This window comes from Ctenopharyngodon idella, chromosome 7 (genome assembly GCF_019924925.1).
Source record: "Ctenopharyngodon idella isolate HZGC_01 chromosome 7, HZGC01, whole genome shotgun sequence".
Classification (NCBI taxonomy): Eukaryota; Metazoa; Chordata; class Actinopteri; order Cypriniformes; family Xenocyprididae; genus Ctenopharyngodon; species Ctenopharyngodon idella.
Window position 1 is genome coordinate 3442671 of NC_067226.1, and position 19749 is coordinate 3462419.

Below are 19749 nucleotides of genomic sequence, written 5' to 3' on the forward strand. Positions count from 1 at the left end.
AGTGTGCTTGCATCCTGCAGCCCGTTAACAATATTGTGGAGGTTTTTTTATATAATATTCTATTTTTGTATAATTACCATAGTCCATTGACATAATATATTACAAAAAAAAGCCATCATTTCATGTGCTCTTGGCCCTATAGCAGCTTTGTACATATATATATTTTTTTAATTGTAGCCTTTTAAAAAGGCATTTGAAATAATAAACTAAGTGCAATGTAGTCAAAAATATTGATTTTTTGATACATATCAAAACTGAAATATCTAAAACGCTTCAATACTCATTTTTCGCAGAATAGTTACATGATACCAGCTGCACTTTCTCGCTCTCTTACCTCTCCGACAGCGAGTTCACACATAAACCCACTTCCCCTGAATATTGTTGGTGTTACAGGGCTTCAATTTCGGCGTGGGATTGCTCGTATTGCGCATAATTTTAGTCATTCCCGCATATATTTTGCTCACACCCAAAGTGTGCGCACATAAAGCCACCTCTCAGTACTAAATTGACTTCTTTTTCGCTGCTTATTGCACTTAAACAGTCAGTTCACAAAATAATGTCAAAATGCTGGTCTTAGCGGGAAATCACGTAAACACAGTCAGTTATGTTTTAAGTGAACGTAAACAGTTGAGAAACAGAATGCATGTGTAAAAGTATAATGGATCCATAGACTTAAAGTGACAGCAGCCTAATATACCTGCTACCAAATTATGAGATAATATTAAAAATATCTATATGGCAGTTTTCCCCAAGGTATTGATGTCAAAATTGTGGCCACTGGCCAGTGAAAATGCTGATTTGCTAGTAACTTTGGAAAACCAAAAAAAAAAAAGTTAATGTCAAACACTGCTTATCAGTGTTGAAAACAGTTGATTTTTTGATGAATAGAAAATAAAAAAAACAGCATTTATTTGAAATAGAAATCTTTTGTAACATTAAAAATAACTTTACTGTAATTATTGATCAATTTTATGTGTCCTAGCTGAATAAAAGTAATCATTTCTTTCCAAAAACAAAAAAACAAACAAACTTTTTGAATGGTAGTGTACGTCACCCTGCCAGAGGACAACTAGTAGTCACAGGAATGTGTTTACATTAAACAGCACCATGTCTGTTATGTGCTTCCTTAAAACTAAATATGTTTTGCATACTTTTGTAACATATTTTGCACTCTATAGCTATTGATGAGCTTGTGTATAAGTTACACAAATAGCATTTGTAAACCTTTAATCCAATAAGTCATGTTTATAAAAAAAAAAAAAAAAAAACTCTAAAACCTTTAAAACCTGTAACATGAAACTGAAAAATAATTAGTGAATTTGCCAGTATTTGGTATTTGCCAGCGCCCTGTTAAAAAGTATTGCTTGTAGTTCCACACAGAAAGTGTGAAATTACAAGAAAACAGGAGACACTGTAACAATGACCTCCTGACTGCAGTGTTTTTGGTTGAAATGTGATGGTGCTGTCTGAGACATAAGGTTCATGTTTCTGTGAAAGTTTTTTTTATACTGGCTTCAGTGAGGTTTCACAAGTTGAGTGTAAAAATATTCTTATTTTGAGCCTTGTGGTTTTTCTGTTTGCAACTACTACCTACTTCCTTGAAAGGGAATGCAAAGAAAAAATGAATAAACAAATGAGGAGGTTAAAATATTAGCCCATGGAGGACTATGACGGAAAGCAAGTGGTGGGAGAGGGGGATGGGAGAGAAAGTAGGTATGAGGGAGGAGACAAATCATTTCAAAGCTAATATCTGCCTGATGCAGTCAGTGAAACTTCAGGGTCAATGAGCAGGCAGTTACTGTGTACAACAGGGTTTGCAAAAGGACGTGACATGAAAGGAAACTAGAGTTGGGTGAGAGAAAAAAAAAGACACTGAAGACAAGACACAAGAGAGACTGCTGTAGAGAAGGAGCAACACCATTTGTAACAGAGAAAAGGTAATTTTTTGCCTTTCTGTTATTCAGATTTCTTTGTTAATTTAATCTGTATTAAAACGTATTTAACCTTATGGTGCTTCTCATATATGGGTCACACTCATACTTCTCCCAGTCAAAAGTGGCCAAACACCTCAAATGTAACCAGTAAAATCAATATGATATATATTGTTCAATAATATTTTTTTTATTTTAAGAGCGTTTTATGGTACTAAGTAATATTTATGCAATGCAATAATTATGATCCATGTTTCCACATTTTTTTTACAATAAACACATTTTACAATAAAATTATTTGACCGTGAGGAGTACAAGTGTGACTTTTTTTGGGACCATTTAACCTTTTCAAATCATGTCAATGATTTTTTATTTTATTTCGTGTGTGTGTGTGAGTGTGTGTGTGTGTGTGTGTGTGTGTGTGTGTGTGTGTGTGTGTGTGTGTGTGTGTGTGTGTGTGTGGCAAGTGCCACAAAAGTCACCATTTGTCATGTCATCCAGGTGAAGTAAAAAAACAATTTCAGTCAAAAGTGACCAAAGAGCACCAGAGCACAACAGAGTTTTATTTGCAAGCGCAATAGATGGAAAGACTGGAAATGAGCTTGCTAATATCTTGAAACCAAAGTGATATTGATCTAATGTTTTTAGCTGGCTGGCTGAAGGTTAAAGATTACCATGCTTGATTTGACATTTTCTCACCCTGCCTATTGAAATAAGGCTTTACAACAGCAACAACTAATCAATTAAACACTTTATAATAAGGTTTTATATGTTAATATTAGTAAATGCAATAGCTAAATTGAAATAATAAACACTAAAATTATTGTTCAGTTAGATTAAGGTTCATTACCACATATAAAGTTTAGGTTGTATTGATTAGCATTAGTTAATGCATTATGAACAAACATGAATTAACAATAAATTAGCATTAACCTAGATTAATATGCTGTAAAACATTTTTTTTCATAGCTCATGATATGTAATGCATTAACTAATGGTAACAAGTTGAACCTTATAAAGTGTTACCATCAGTTTCTCTGTTACAGTCATTATTACAATTCCTCCATTGTAAATACCACAGAGACTATGCACTCCTTTATTTTCATAGTTTGAATTGTGTTGTATTTGTATTGTTACAACAGGGGAAGCTCACTAGATCAAATTGCACTAAAGTGTCTGCCTGCACTTGAATCTTTTTATAAGCCCTAATCTGGTTTTATGTTTAATGAAAATGAATCAGATCTATTATCATGTGAAACCACTTTCACCAGGTGAAATAGCCCAGGGGAGATCATTCTGCTGCATGAAATACTTCAGAGGAATATATCAGAGGAAGACTTTCACTTCCACAAAACCTCCCTCGCTTTTGTAATCATCCGGTGCAGACATTAATGGATTGCACAATCCTTTGACGGAACATCTGCTATAGCTCTCTGTTGAATAGTTTATGTCACTGCAAAAATAATTAGGCTTCTGAGACTGCTCTATGTCTGGCTGAAACAATGAAAATATCTTACAGTTTGTTCAACATTATTGTATGTTTATGTGTGCAGAGATGGAGTACAAAGTTACCGTGGCCACCGGGACTTCCGAATATTCAGGAACCAATAATTATGTGTACATAACTCTGGTTGGAGAGAGAGGAGAGAGTGAGAGAACCGTGCTGGACAATCCAGGCCTAGACTTCTGTAGAGGAGCGGTAAATGACTGTGAATATGTTTGTGTGCTTATGAGAAGCACTTCAATGTATTAAATATTTCTTCCTTATTTTAAAAGGTATTTTATCATTTGTCGTCCTGTTTTAGAACAATGCTAATAAAAAATGATAAGTAAGTTATCACATTTCTCAAAAATGTATAGCTTATCTCTCAGCTTCTGAAAAATAGGGACACGCCGATGTTAAAGGCCCACTGAAGTGCCTTGGAACGCGCAGCTTTATTCACTGTGTTGACGTAATTTCCAATGAAACGGGGAGACGGTGGGATATATCTAGAAGCCCCTCCCCTTTTTTCAAAATAGCAATTCACCTAGATCACAGTGTTGAGCTTGTAAAACCAAATTTTTTCCTCATAATCTCTAACCGTTTCTACTCCATATTGCTTTAAAATATAGCATTGTTTGTAGAACGTTTTGTGGTCTGTGCCAACTTGCGCGTATGATCCGCTCTGTGCTCTCATGTCTCTGGAGCAGACTGTGCTCACGCAGCGGCGGTTCACGTCACACTAACGTGAAAACGGACTTCATTCGCATCAATGGAAAGCATATTTACACTGTCTGATTCGTTCCCTATCCTCTATATAGTGCACTATGTGCCATTCACCAACACACAACAAATGATCGATTTTAGCCGCAGCTTCAGCGTCTGTTTATAGTGTAGGAGGGGGCAGGACTTCAGATTCTAGAGAGCATTTGATTGGACAGAAGATTTGATGAGAAGCTGAAGTGCGCGGTGATGTCATGAAAATCCGTGATCCATTTTAGCGGAAGTGAGAGACTAAGTTTTGAACGCTTGTATCTCCTAAATGCTAATTTTGTCATTGTTTTGGAACACACCAGCTTATTCTTAACCTTAAAGGGTTAGTTCACCCAAATATGAAAATAATGTTATTTATTACTCACCCTCATGGCGTTCCACACCCGTAAGACCTTCGTTAATCTTCGGAACACAAATTAAGATATTTTAGTTGAAATCCGATGGCTCAGTGAGGCCTCCATAGCCAGCAATGACATTTCCTCTCTCAAGCTCCATTAATGTACTAAAACATATTTAAATCAGTTCATGTGAGTACAGTGGTTCAATATTAATATTATAAAGCGACGAGAATATTTTTGGTGCGCCAAAAAAAACCCCAAAATAATGACTTATATAGTGATGGCCGATTTAAAACACTGCGTCAGGAAGCTTCGGAGCGTTATGAATCAGTGTATCAAATCAGCGGTTCGGAGCGCCAAAGTCACGTGATTTCAGCAGTTTGGCGGTTTGACACGCGATCCGAATCATGATTCGATACGCTGATTCATAACGCTCCGAAGCTTCCTGAAGCAGTATTTTGAAATCGGCCATCACTATATAAGTCGTTATTTTGTTTTTTTTTGGCACACCAAAAATATTCTCGTCGCTTTATATTAATATTGAACCACTGTACTCACGTGAACTGATTTAAATATGTTTTTAGTACATTAATGGATCTTGAGAGAGAAATGTCATTGCTTGCTATGGAGGCCTCACTGAGCCATCGGATTTCAACAAAAATACCTTAATTTGTGTTCCGAAGACTTACACGAAGGTCTTACAGGTGTGGAACGACATGAGGGTGAGTAATTAATGACATTATTTTCATTTTTGGGTGAACTAACCCTTTAAGGCTAACATATTCATACTAAAAGCTAAAAAACTTAAATTTTGATTTCAGGGGGATTTTAAAATTCTGACCGATAATGTTAAGCCAGTAATTATTGGCTGATAACTGATAAATAAAATTCTATACTATTTTGTCTAAATAAATTAAAAATAAAACACAAAGCTAAAATCAGTCATTTTTAAAAGCAACAAGTGTATGTAGACATCATAACATAATGCACCGTATGAACAATAGATAATCATTCTGAGATTTGCTAAAGATTACATTTAACAGTGTTATTGAATTATTAGTGTTTTTAAAAATTAACTTTAAGTGATCAATAAATGATAGCCAGTGTTGAGGAAAATTGCTTTTAAAAAGTAATGCATTACAGTATTATTGGCAAATATAAAGGCCCTTTCACACCAAAAGTGAAATGAAACAAACAAACCTTTCAGCTGTGCTGCCATTCTGGATTAAAAAAGAATATGATACAGAGGAGAAGAAAGTTCAGCACTCTTACTTCAGCAATAAAAAAAAAAAAAAATAAATAAAGAAATGTAATGTTTATCTAAAGTCATTTTTGCTTATTAGTATTGTTGAATTGGATCATCAAAGGTCAGCAGCAAAGACATTGGTTAATAAAGTGAAACTAAACAATAATAAATGAAAACATCTCTATTTCCATCATTTTGTAGGTGGATGATTACACAGTTAGCAGCGCTGCTGATTTGGGTCCCCTGATAATGGTGCGCCTGGAGAAGCAGAAGTACTGGGTGGAGGATAACTGGTTCTGCCGTTATGTGAAAGTCAGTGTACCTGGACAAAGATGCAGCTATACTTTTCCCTGTTACCGCTGGCTGGTGGGAGATGGAGTGGTAATAGAGCTCAGAGAAGGCACAGGTCAGTTATAGTGAGCTGCTCATGCAGCAACAACTAAGATACAAATCTGAGAATAAGATAAAACCCTATGATTAACAGCTCAAATCTGGTTTCTCGTGCTTTCATAGCCAAAAAGCTAAGTGACGACACCTTGCCACTTGAGATAGCTCACAGAAAGGCAGAGCTTCAGGAGAGGCAGAAAACATACAGGTCTCCTTGGAAACTGCATACACTGAACTTATCACCATGTTCCTATCTTTGTAAAGAATGTACTCTTCACAAATCACTGTTAAACTCCATGTCTCACCTGTCAGATGGCTTGCGTGGGCCCCCGGCATTCCAAAATGCATTGATGCCAAGTCAGAGGCCGATCTCCCCCAGGACGTTCGCTTCGACAACGAGAAGCGCAGTGACTTTGTGGGATCTCTTCACTATGCGTGAGTTAAAATGCACTACAGGTTTTTCTCAAGTATGATGCTTTATTAAAGTGACCTGATATTTTAAGGTGCATAATCATGTGTGTTCCTCTAATGATGTGTCATTCCATCTAACCACCAATTCATTTGTCCTTCCCATCTGCCTGTCAGGCTTTTGGAGCTCTCTCTGAAAAAACTGGCAATCAAATTCGGAAAGTCTTGGAATGACCTGGATGATTTCAAAAGGATCTTCTGGAAGCTAAGAAGCCCTATAGCTGGTAGCAAATTAATCTGTACAAAAAAATGTTTGTTGTTTTGTGCCAAATACTTTAGTTACCACAGAATTTGTATTTTACTTCATTCCCTGAAAGCTCTCTTCCCAGAAAATCTGTCATATTGACTCATAATTCTATATGACCAATCACAAATGAATGGCATTTCACAATGGCATGTTAAAATTTCACATTTACACCCACTCTTGAATAATAAATGTTCAAACGGCACTTAACCCTATTTAAACTCTGGATGACTGTAATGTTAAATTTTGGTGCTGAAGGTATAAACTGTGAAACATTAGATGCTAGAAAATGAACAATCTATTCAGTTTATCAAAAGAAAACCAATAATAAACTAAACAGCACTTCCCTCATAAAATACTCTTGAGCTTTTGTACATTTGCATAATTTCACTCAATGTTTCAGTGTTATCTGGAGTAAAGAAAAGACCCTGTTAATCATTGATTTTTTACAATACAGCATATTTAAAACAACCAGAGCAGACATTTACAGTACACAGAAAGATAAGCCGTTATCAAGTCTGTCGAGAGCTGTATTGGCATAACATTATTTACCTCATAAATATGTTTATGTTTAAATGCTAATTCAGGCCAGGGTTTTTGTAGTGTGAAATCCTGAAACTTGTTTCAGCTGTTTATTAATTGAGTTTGACTGCTTTGAAATGATCATTGCTGAATGAACCAACATGTTATAATATCATATATGCTTTAAATAAGATAAAGCATAGAAATGTAATAGACCTAAACTCCTTATGTAGCTTAAATGTTACTAAAATCTTTTTCAGAACGTTTATACAGTAAGTTAGAAATGTTATTAAATGAATAACATGAATTTGTGATGAATATTCTGTTCAGAATACACCATGAAGCACTGGAGAGAAGACTGGTTTTTTGGTTACCAATTCATGAACGGCTCAAACCCACGGATGATTACCAAGTGCAAGGAGTTGCCCTCGAACTTCCCTGTCACTGGAGACATGGTGCAGTCCTCTCTGATACCTACAACCACTTTGAAGGAGGAACTCAAGGTGAGAGTTAGTGTTTACTTTCTTAAAGGGTTAGTTCACCCAAAAATTTAAATTATGTCATTACTCACCCTCTTGTCGTTCCACACCCGTAAGACCTTCGTTCATCTTCGAAACACAAATTAAGATATTTTTGATGAAATCCGATGGCTCAGTGAGGCCTCTATGCCAGCAAGTTAATTTACACTTTCAGTGCCCAGAAAGGTACTAAAAACAAAGTTAAAACAGTTCATGTGAATACAGTGGTTCTACTTTAATATTATAAAGTGACGAGAATACTTTTTGTGCGCCAAAAAAAAAAAAAAAAAAAACGTTTCAACAATATCTAGTGATGGGCGAAAACACTGCTTTTGAATCTTTTGTTTCGAATCAGTGGTTCGGAGCGCCAAAGTCACGTGATTTCAGCAGTTTGGCATTTTGACACGTGATTCGAACCACTGATTCGAAACAAAAGATTCAAAGCAGTGTTTTGAAATCGCCCATCACTAGATATTGTTGAATAAAGTCGTTATTTTGTTTTTTTGGTGCACAAAAAGTATTCTCGTCGCTTTATAATATTAAGGTAGAACCACTGTACTCACATGAACTGTTTTAAATTTGTTTTTAGTACCTTTCCGGGCCTTTTGAAAGTGTAAATTAACTTGCTGGAATAGAGGCCTTACTGAGTCATTGGATTTCATCAAAAATATCTTAATTTGTGTTCCGAAGATTAATGAAGGTCTTACGGGTGAGGAAAGACATGAGGGTGAGTAATTAATGACAGAATTTTCATTTTTGGGTGAACTAACCCTTTAAATACAAATTGGAACAGTGAATCTAATAGACCAATCTCAAATATTCAGTTTATTTCTAAGCTGCTTGAAAAAGTGGTCACTGCTCAACTTCAAACCTATTTGTCATCTTACAACCTCTATGAATGTTTCCAGTCTGTCTTTCGCATTCTCCACAGCACTGAGACAGCACTTCTTGGGGTTGTCAATGATCTCCTTATGGCCTTTGACTCACGCTCTATCTGCTTTTTAATTCTATTAGACCTTTCTCTGGCATTTTACACAATCTCTCAAAGTATTCTCATTTCATGACTCTCTGCTCTTGCTATCTCTGGAACTGCCCTATCCTGGTTCACTTCCTACCTGTCTGATGGACAGCATTACATCTCTATACGCCAGGCTAATTCCACTACTGCCCCTGTCTCACACGGTGTTCCCCAGGGTTCTATTCTTGGACCTTTACTCTTTATAATCTACATGCTTCCATTAGGTAATATTATCCATCATCATGCTTACATTGCTACACAGATGTCATCCACTTTACATCCATTTTCAACACACTGCTCCTTTCCCCACCAACTTCATATCGGCTTGTATTGAGGGCATAAATGCATGGATGACCAGTAATTTTCTCAAACTCAACACCGATAAAAACAGATCTACTTCTTGCTGTTGGTTCTCCTCGAATTATATCCCGTTTCTGTGTTGACAATGTTAATATCACTGGAGTCCTGGTTTGACCTTCCACCACTGTTAAAAACCTGAGTATAATCTTTGATTATGAATCTTTGATCTTCTCTCTCCTTCCTTCCTCACATTTCCTCACTGATCAAGTCTACCTTCTTTCATTTCCGTAATATCATTTGTTTACGTCCGTTTTTAAAGGGTCATGAAACCCCCCCTGTTTTAGCCTGGTCGTTCACACCTCAAAGCTTTAAAACTCTGTGAAAATGGGCGTGTAAAGCTCTGGAAAAGTGGGAGTGTAGAGTGGGGGAAGAGGGGAGAGAACAACCAATAAAACACAGACCTACAACACACTCATTATACAGAATAATGAATATTAATATATGAGCACGGAGAACAATGACAACAAACTCCCAAGCACAAGGGAGAAATGCAAAAGAATATTTAAAAGGGCTATAATACTTTGATTACGTTTACGAGCACTGCAGTCTGATAAACGACACATAGTTTAACACAGAAAGAATAAAGACATAGTTTATTTTTTTCTCCATTGTTCTAAATCAGTCTTTTGTCTATCAGAATAATCGTGTCACCACTTTCACTGTATCAGTGTCCAATTTGCACATATATTTCGAAGAAGACTTGATGAAATATGTGTTCATACACCGTGCTGGTTCATGTTTGGTGCAGGAGAAAGTGTGAAATATGTCTATAAAAACTTTAAACACGGATACTTTATTCTGTATATGAGCTATGAGCCACGTGGCTAAACTCATCGCGAAACCGATCGTATGCGCTCTCCGCTTGTAACATTGTATTCTTCATGTGCTCGTATTCAAACTCCAGTTGTGACCGCATCGCAGGCAAAATACAAACAACACTCGTGCTGCTGTGCTGAGGGAAACATACACACGGCTCGCATGTCCGAACGCAGAGGTGAATGAACAGCACTTTTGTGACATTTGAATTCTCCGCTGTAATGCGATCTCATGCGAACATATTTTCCATTTGTGCTGGTAGATTACAGCAAAACAAACCACATGCACCCAAACTTCTGCTCTGGTCGCGTCACAGGAAAACACATTTTTGTGTTGTAGCACTGAGGAAACAAGCACCTATGACCCATGTCTCTGAATGGCAAGAGACAGAGGCAAGAGAAGTGATACTTCCTCATGCATAATACCGCAATTATAACATACTACAGCGCAGTCATTGGATTGAATGAGCTTTATGTCATGAATAAATGCAGAGAAACATCAAAAACGGTTGACGTCAGCATGTTCGACCAGCCCATACTGGAGCCAATCAGCACTCCGGATCTTGCCGGTAGTACACGATGACGTCAGATTTTGTGACGTTGCTCCAACTTTGCTTTTCAAACAGGAAGACAGAAATCGCTCTGAAAAATGCAAAAATAACTAATTTCAACTTTTAAACAAAATTAATGAGTACCTTTAGTGTTTTCAATGATGTGCAGCCTATACATATCTATTCACAGCTCAAAAAATGTGTTCTGGGGTTTCATGACCCTTTAAATATCGATGCTGAGACCCTAGTTCATGCTTTCATTACTTCTCGGCTTGACTACTGTAATTCTCTTTTCTATGGCTTACCCAACACAAAATGATTTCAAAACCCACCTATCTTTTCGTTTCTCTGATCCCTAACTATATGATCTGTTCGTGTTATGTATGTTATTATATCTACACTTAGTGTATCTGTATTTTCTCTTTGCCTGCTGTCCTGTTTACTTGTTGTAATATTGTAAAGCGACCTTGAATTTGCTGAAAGGCGCTATATATATATATATATATATATATATTTAAAAACGTATTATTATTATTATTATTATTATCATTATCAATGTTTCTTTGTCTCTCCTACTGAAGAAAGGAAATATATTCCTGGTTGATCATGCAATAATGGATGGGATTCCTGCCAATGTAATAAGAGACAAGACACAGCACATAGCTGCCCCACTTTGCTTACTGTATGAACACCCTGAGAAAGGTCTCATTCCCATTGCCATACAGGTAAAACCTTTTAATATGCATTAAATAATAATATGAGATGAATCTAGAGCAGACACAAATTTCTATGCCATAAATGTTTATGTGCAACAGCTGTAAACATGAATTTTGCTGATATGTTCATAGTACATTCTCAAAAAAAGGTACAAAAGCATTCACTGGGGCAGTAGTTTCTCAAAAGTACCTTGTTTACCCCTAAATGGTGCATATTAGGTGACATCTTTGTACCTTTTTTTCTGTGGGTGTAACATTATGCGGGGTTCATCCAGGAATGGACTGACAGTGACAAGCACTGATGTAAGTAACTGGAACGACTGATTGTTTTACTCCATTTCTTTCAGCTTGAACAGAAACCTGATAAGGACACACCCATATTCCTACCTAGCGATCCACCTCTGGCCTGGTTATTGGCTAAGATGTGGGTTCGTCATGCTGAATTCCAGGTCTTTCAGGTGTTATCACATCTGCTACGCACACACTTGGTGGTAGAAGTGATCTGTATTTCCACCTTACGTCAGCTGCCTGCTGTTCACCCTATATATAAGGTTAGAGGAAGTCAACAGAACGTACTTTTTAGGAAAGATACATTTGCATGTTTCAAAGCAGGTTTAAAGTTAGCTAATCACTGATGCATTAAAATCACTGGCCATTTATTAAACTGTCCAGTTGAATTTTATATTTAGGGTCTTCTTCACTCTCTTTTTCTGTTGTTTTTTTCTCTCATTGCAGCTCTTGGCTCCACACTTGAGGTATACGCTTGAGATTAACTGTCGTGGCAGAACACAGCTCATCTCCCCAGATGGCATCTTCAAAAAGGTGAGCATCCTCAAACAATAAAGCCCACAAAAATACACTTTTTAGCTCTCTACTTTTTATCACCCCCTCAAACCAACCAACCACAAACAAACTGTTAAAGAGTTAGTTCACCCAAAAATGAAAATTCTGTCATTAATTACTCACCCTCATGTCGTTCTACACCTGCAAGACCTTCGTTCAACTTCAGGACACAAATTAAGATATTTCTGATAAAATCCGATGGCTCAGTGAGGCCTGCATCACTAGCAAGACAATTAACACTTTCAATGCCCAGAAAGCTACTAAAGACGTATTTAAAACAGTTCATGTGAGTACAGTGGTTCAACCTTAATATTATAAAGCAACTAGAATACTTTTTGTGCGCCAAAAAAACAAAATAATGACTTTATTCAACAATATCTAGTGATGGGTGATTTCAAACCACTGCTTCACGAAGCTTCAAAGCTTTACGAGTCTTTTGTTTTGAATCAGTGGTTTGGAGCACGTATCAAACTGCCAAAATCACGTGATTTCAGTAAAAGAGGCTTTGTTACGTCATAGGTGTTTCGAAATTTCAATAGTTCACGTGACTTTGGCAATTTGAAACATGCTCCGAACCACTGATTCAAAACAAAATTATAAATATGCATTAAAATACAGTAAAACAGTTCATTTAAAATAACTGTTTTTAATATCTTTATTATCACATGATTCTTCAGAAAACATAATGTGCTGATTTGGTGCTGTGGGATTACAAATTTAAGTATCTGTTTAAGACCTGCTGATCCTGCGTTCTGACATAACCTCACATGAAAACTAAGGTGAAGTACATTGTATTTAGCATTTAAGGTTAAGATGATGTCATCAGATTAATGATTCTGTTAAGCAAAGTTTCTAGCAAGAGGTTTCTGCCAGTCCTGTTCTCTTTATTGTAAGTCAAATGAGCCAGGTTACTGAGACTCTCAACCTTTGACTTTAATGGCCCCAGTCTTTGAAGCTGCAGCTAGTGTTTATGATCATAATGACCTAAGGTGTGGACTTCTCTTTTGTATGGTACTATTATGCTGTTTGGATTGGGGCTTGTAAAACTCCAAAGTCTGGGCTAATAATTGTTTACATTCTTTGCATACTTTGTTTAAGGTTGTGACCTGAGTGCTGTCTTCATTTGTAAAGACTGCCTCCCAAAATGAGTATAAAACTACAACGTATAGCTTCCTTAAAGATTGCAGCTACCAACAGTATGTTCTCAATAAAGAATCCTGCTGAAAATACAACCAAGTCTCCTGGTTTCCAACAGTGCCCAAAAAACATTACTTATTTTTATGATTGTTGAAAACAGTTGTGCTGCTTAATATTTTTGTGGAAACATGGTACTGTAAATAATATTATAAATGTCTTACTGTCACTTTTGATCAATTTAATGCATCCTTGCTGAATAAAAGTATTATTTTATTTTCAGTAGTATAAAACTCACTCAGTTGGTTATAAATTCAAAAATTGTGTTTTCCAGGTGGTATCAACAGGTGGAGATGGACTCTTGATTTTGGCACAGAGAGAGTATAAAGTATTGACCTATCGCTCCCTCCAGCCCAGATTTGACTTCTTGGACAGAGGGGTCACTAAACTAAGAGACTATTTCTACAGAGACCATTCTCTGATGCTGTGGGATGTGATTCAAAAGTAATTTAATCAAATAGAAATTCTTCATTCAGTGCGTTTAATTCTTATGAATGTGGCTGTATTGTAGACATCATTCTTTCAGACATTTTCACATGAATGAAGCGGTGTATATACAAATACAATTCCTGAACAAACAGACCTATTTCCTTAAAAGCTCTTTTTCTCTCAGTTTTGTTTCAGGAATCATTTCCTTGTACTACAAGAGTGATAGCGAAGTGGAACAGGACTCAGAACTTCAGGCCTGGATCAGTGATGTGGCTGTGGAGGGCTTTGTGGATGTGCCTGGTTTTGGTAAGATATGAATGCATGATTGCATCACTGAACTCACAAATGTCTTGTTTTGGATAAATGATATGGGTTAATAATCTTAAGAAGTGTATTTATTTAGGCTTGACAATATACACTACCGTTGAAAAGTTTGCGGTCAGTACAATTTATTTTAAAGTGATTAATACTGTTATAAGGATGCATTAAATTGATTAAGACATTTATAATGATACATTTGATTTCTGTTTCAAATAAATGCATCAAAGAATCCTGAAAAAATGTATCAGTTTCCACAAATATATTAAGCAACATTTTTTTTTCAACTGATAATAATAAGAAACATTTCTTGAGCACCAAATCAACATATTAGAATAATTTCTGAAGGATCATGGCACTGAAGACTGGAGTAATGGCTGAAAATTCAGCTTTTCCATCACAGGAATAAATGACATTTTAAAAAATTATTTAAAATGGAAAACCATTATTTTAAGTTGGAATGATATTTCACACTAGGGGAGAGCGGGGTAAGATGAGCCATTGTTTTACTTATGTGGTCCTCAAGATAAGGGAAAATGAGGCAGAAGTACAATGAAAGTATTTAAAGTAATTTCAGGATGTTTCCTGTCATTTTAAATGATCAGAATACATCTATGACAAAGGGTTCTAAAAATATGGCTTCTTATAAAAAAGTGTTCCTCTGGCTCAATTTACCCCAGGTTAGGGGTAAGTTGAGCCGAGTCAGTAGGTAGGTGTAAACTGACCATCTAACTAAATCTGAATCAAACTCATGTGAAATTTTTAAAGATAATGTACCTATTTTAAAAACTAATTTAATAATTAAATTTTCTTTTATAAATATTCTTTGTAAAAATATTTTACAAATATTTCTTTTTTTAAAGCTAAATTAAACAACATAAAACCAACCAAATGAAGTTGAAATTTCAGTATCTTTAATTGTTTGCATTTCTGAAACAATATGTTGAACATTAAAGTTGTAACCTTGCCATAAACAGACTAAACAGAGAGTTTGTTGAGTAAAATTAAATAAAAACTAAATAATAATGAATAAATGTCACTGAAACTAATAAACATTTTAGTTGAAAGGTTCTTGACATGGTAGTTTTTCTGCAATGTCGATCATGTTAGGCCGTTAGAGACTACAGGTGGAAAGATATATTTGATTAAACATCCTCTGGTTCGTATCAGAGAAGGATTTGGTGTACTTGTACACTATTCCTATCAAATAAACTTGAAAATAAGGATAAACTAAACCAGTTGCGTAATATTACATTGAAATGACACCAGTTTATACTTCAGATTTAACCTAAATTCATTGCCTTATGGTGGGGTAAGTTAAAACGCTGGCTCAATTTACCCCACAGCATTTGGCTCACTTTGCCCCATAGCTGCCATTTTAGGAAAAGCTAGCTAGCTTACCAATTCAGAATAATATTTAGCTAAATGACTTGCATGGTTTTATACGTTGCTAAATCACCATATTTATGCATCATAAATAGTTTTAGACCTGAACAAATTTGCTTTGATGAAACAGCCATTACATCTGTTATGTTAAAATTTTACTTTGACAAGCCAAAAACTGTTTTTAAAGTAAATAAGCGACTTCCACTCCTCTCATGTGCTTCTCCTTTTCACAGTCTGGCAGAAATGATGGGTGGTTCTAAAATATATGGTGACATGACAATAAAATAGTAAGGTTGCCAAGATACAGGGGGTGGGTCAACTTACCCACTGGCTCATCTCACCGCACTCTCCCCTACTGCTGTTTTTACTGTATTTTCTATTAAATAAATGCATAAACCATAAAACAAGAAAAGGAAGTAATAAAGAACATAGAGGATAAAGATACAGTGCCCCCAAGTGGTCACTAGCAGAAGATACATGTCCATGATGCTCAAGATATTGTGCTAAAACACAAAAGGAACTATTTCAAATAAACTGTAACTGTTTCATAGTATGTGTCTCATCAAAATGAACAACATGAGCTAAATAAATGGCTCTTGAAATTGACTATTAGGAGTAAAAACTGTCGTTTCTTGCATGTCAGGCCTAGCCAGTGAGCTAAAGACAAAAGAAGAACTGATCACACTGTTAAGCGTGGTGATCTTTATCAGCACAGCACAACATGCTGCCACAAACAATGGACAGGTAACAAACACATCTCTAATATTTTATCATATCAAATCTAAAAACGTACTTTAAAGACATCAGACATGCTTTTTTTTTTTTTTTTTACACTATATTGAATACAGGTTAGCAGAAATACAATCATTAACAGGGAGTGTATTCATTTATATTCATTTTTACTCAAATGTATTGATCATCCAATGAGTTACGAACAGTCTAAATGTAGATGATTTAATGTAATATTTGCCATTATAGTTTTTCAAGATTTTTCAGTTTTGTCATACAATTTCTAGTGTTAAAATTGCCCCTAACCTCACAGTAAAGATAAAATCTGGTTTTAGGTGCCAGAAATAAGTTTAAATTCACAGGCATTACTTGTATGTCATCACTATAGCTTGACTGTGATCACTGTTGATCTTTCTCTCTGTACTGTAGTTTGATTGGTGTGCATGGGTACCCAACACACCCTGCACCATGCGGCACCCTCCACCAACAGATAAGGATGCTGTCACCATGGGCCTGATCATGGACACACTCCCTGATATCAGCCAGTCCTGTGTTCAAATGGCCATCACATGGCATTTGGGCCGACCACAGCCAGATGCGGTGGGTCAACAGCGCTTGTCACAATTGTGCTTTCACATCATTTATGGTTGTATAAAGTACAATATAAAACTCCTACAGTTTAACACCAACATTGATCAAACCTGCCTGCAACTTTCTAGTAATCCTGAAAGACGTTGTTCAAGCGTGTTTGATTAGGGTTGGAGAAAAGTGAACCTCGCTCGAAGGCCAGAGTTGAGAATCACTAATATAATCCAAATTCATAAGTAACTTGAAAGATCTGAAAGACATTTCTTCTCATGAAGCATTAATATGAATTAGCCTTACAGTAACAACTGTTTCTTCTCTTTCCTTCAGATCCCGATGGGTCAGTACATGGAACAGTACTTTACTGAGCCTGCTGCTTTGAAGGTGATTGACAAATTCAGAAAGGAGCTGAAGGAACTGGAGGAGCAGATAATAGCTCAGAACGAGGGACTAGAACTGCAGTATCTCTACCTGTGTCCAAGCCGCATGGAAAATAGCATCACCATTTAGAGAAACTCTCATTTGAAATATATATGTATATGCATCTGTGAAAATTTTCCTGAGTAGGTCAGCTAAAACTTAAAATTAGCACACATTCAATTAACACCCAAAGTGCCTTTCCTAGATATAGCTAAGACCAGTGCCTTTCTCAGGAAAGTCATCTATTGTAACAGAAATACTATGGCATAATTATGACATTTATTTAGTTTGTAACATTTTTTTAAAGCATCAGTGCATTAAGTTTATTTTTGTTTTTATATACTTTTTAAACTTTATATTTAAAAGGCACTGTACTGGACTGGTTTCTCTGGATTTTTACTAACCGCTGTATTCTTAATAATTGCCATCAGCTTCATAAATTGCACTTTATATATACACAGATTACATTCTTTTTCCAGATGAAAAATGCATTATTATTACTATACTACTTTCCTAACAGCTATTTGAAAAAACATGCCTTGTACAGATACATTCCATTGCAAATAAAGTCAGATTCCTTATTTCATATAGAATTGTTTTATTACCATTTAATTTCTGCATCAAACATTTAGAAAAATTACACATGTAAAACTGGAGATGAAGTTCTCATCTAAAAGATGGTTTGTAATTTCAGAACCATGTATACTCCGAGACAAGGTCTACACTTGTAAATTTCCAGTGTCAAACTGCATAATCAAAATCTTGAATCATTTATTGAGAAAACAGAACCAATGTGACCACGTAAATTTCCATTCAATGTTAATTAATAAGATTGGATATTTGGCAGGTGTGCAAGTATAAATAAGAATCAAATCATTTATCAACAGCATTTGAGGATAACCAATATCTTTGAAGGATTCGGTAGGTCCACAGATCAAAATAGCACTATAAAAGGCAAATAGTGAGGTACTAATCATAATGGTCAATCTCACTCATCTTGTATTTAATGAAAGGCATCAAGATAGAAAGGCAAGAAAGAAAAGCACAGTAAAATACATAATCTTAGTCCATCTTAAATATCCACACTCATTTAAGCATCATTTTAAGGCAAATGCTGAGTTATTGCATACAAACACAAGGGAATTTAGAGGTAGAGTTAAACTCCAATCACTAGGTGGTACTAATGCACCAGATATTCCTTGCGCTTGTTCAGGCGAACCTGACAAAATGATAGAAATCCTATGCCAACGTAGATTACAGCTGCAATGAAGCAATTGTATCCAACTTGGTTGTACAGTTTATGGATGTTTTGCAGTGCCGTCTGACTGAAATCAGAGAAAAGAACATTGGTTTGAAATTAGCCTAAAACATTTTTGACTAGACTGGACTACACATTTGGACAGGGGCGCCACAGTCATAGCCACTATCATGAAGTCTTGTGAGTACATGTGACATTCCCTATGCTAGACAGATTTATTTTCCAGGGTGACTAAATGAGTAAATGGCAAAAGGAACTCACTCGTTGCTTATGTCTTCATCTGTGAAAGGCACATCCTCTATGAGCACAGCTGAATGTGTGGTGAAAAAAATCCCCAGCATTGCCTAAGAGAAATCAGACAGAAAATGTTAATTATGGTGTGGGGATTTATTTATTCCACCACTGGCACTGTCTGCTAGTTTTCATATTCAGGATATGATTTTTTCCCATGACTTTTTTTTCCATGACTCCAATAGCTTGTAGTGACTTGAATAAGGATTTTTGCAAATAATTTATAAAGATAGGACACACAAAGAGCAATTTGGAGCTGAATAAATACTTTAGCTAAGAAAAAAAATGATATTGACTAGAAAATTTCATTGCTTTCCAGGCCTGGAAAACAAACTTTTAAAAATTCCCTTTTCAAGAACAATATGAACCCTGCATGTTGTTGAAATTACGTGTGGAGGCAATGTACTCATTACTACAGCTAAAAAGGGTAAATAATTGTATTTTAATGGCCTTTCAGCATGTATAAACAATGCATAGAAAACACAACAACAGTGACACAATAGAGAATATTGAACTTACCAGCATAATAACACCCCACATACTCAGAACCAGTCCACATGCTGCCAGTTTAGGACCGCAGAAAAGCAAAGAAGCCATTTCTATAATAAATGCTTGTCAGGTTTCGTTTACCTAGAGATGCCAAAGGACAGTTTCAAAATAAAATAAACTTCATACGACCGTCATTTGAACTTTTATAAGTTGCTCTAAGTTTTTCTGGTCTCGGTAAAGTCGATATCAACAGTCACCCGATAAGTCAGCTGACTTTAGAGGAAGCGGAAGTAGAGTGACGGCAGAGTGCAACGTCATAAAGAGTTTGAAACAAACTTTTAGCTCTTCGTAAAAAATATTCTGAGCGCTTCAACTGTTTGTTCACCTCCATTCCAGTCATCCTTTACTTGGTTTATGCAGTTAAACGGATAAAATTAAC

The 19749-nt window shown here is 35.9% G+C and overlaps 2 protein-coding genes across 2 annotated transcripts; one reads left to right on the plus strand and one right to left on the minus strand.

Annotated features, from left to right (window-relative positions):
• The first annotated feature begins 1712 nt into the window (after positions 1–1712).
• alox12 (arachidonate 12-lipoxygenase) lies at positions 1713–17865 on the plus strand. Its single transcript, XM_051898573.1, has 15 exons — positions 1713–1937; positions 3485–3630; positions 5971–6175; positions 6283–6364; positions 6469–6591; positions 6742–6848; positions 7721–7893; positions 11234–11377; positions 11716–11919; positions 12104–12190; positions 13680–13849; positions 14019–14140; positions 16182–16282; positions 16697–16867; positions 17183–17865. Exons 2-15 carry the CDS (start codon positions 3487–3489, stop codon positions 17360–17362), a joined length of 2013 nt encoding a protein of 670 aa, XP_051754533.1. The 5' UTR covers positions 1713–1937; positions 3485–3486; the 3' UTR covers positions 17363–17865.
• On the minus strand, positions 17851–19604 carry rnaseka (ribonuclease, RNase K a). The gene is made up of 3 exons (XM_051898580.1): positions 19341–19604; positions 18792–18874; positions 17851–18597 (listed from the first exon to the last, which is right to left on the minus strand). Exons 1-3 carry the CDS (start codon positions 19416–19418, stop codon positions 18453–18455), a joined length of 306 nt encoding a protein of 101 aa, XP_051754540.1. The 5' UTR covers positions 19419–19604; the 3' UTR covers positions 17851–18452.
• Positions 19605–19749: the final 145 nt, after the last annotated feature.

Excerpts from the sequence above, each read along its gene's own strand:
- alox12 (XM_051898573.1), top strand. The coding sequence starts at position 3,487 with ATGGAGTACAAAGTTACCGTGGCCACCGGGACTTCCGAATATTCAGGA. Across the intron at positions 11,378-11,715 it reads TCATTCCCATTGCCATACAG|CTTGAACAGAAACCTGATAA; the intron begins GTAAAACCTTTT and ends CATTTCTTTCAG. Across the intron at positions 13,850-14,018 it reads CTGTGGGATGTGATTCAAAA|TTTTGTTTCAGGAATCATTT; the intron begins GTAATTTAATCA and ends TTTTTCTCTCAG.
- rnaseka (XM_051898580.1), bottom strand. The coding sequence starts at position 19,418 with ATGGCTTCTTTGCTTTTCTGCGGTCCTAAACTGGCAGCATGTGGACTG. Across the intron at positions 18,875-19,340 it reads TGTGGGGTGTTATTATGCTG|GCAATGCTGGGGATTTTTTT; the intron begins GTAAGTTCAATA and ends GATTTCTCTTAG. Across the intron at positions 18,598-18,791 it reads GATGAAGACATAAGCAACGA|TCAGACGGCACTGCAAAACA; the intron begins GTGAGTTCCTTT and ends CTCTGATTTCAG.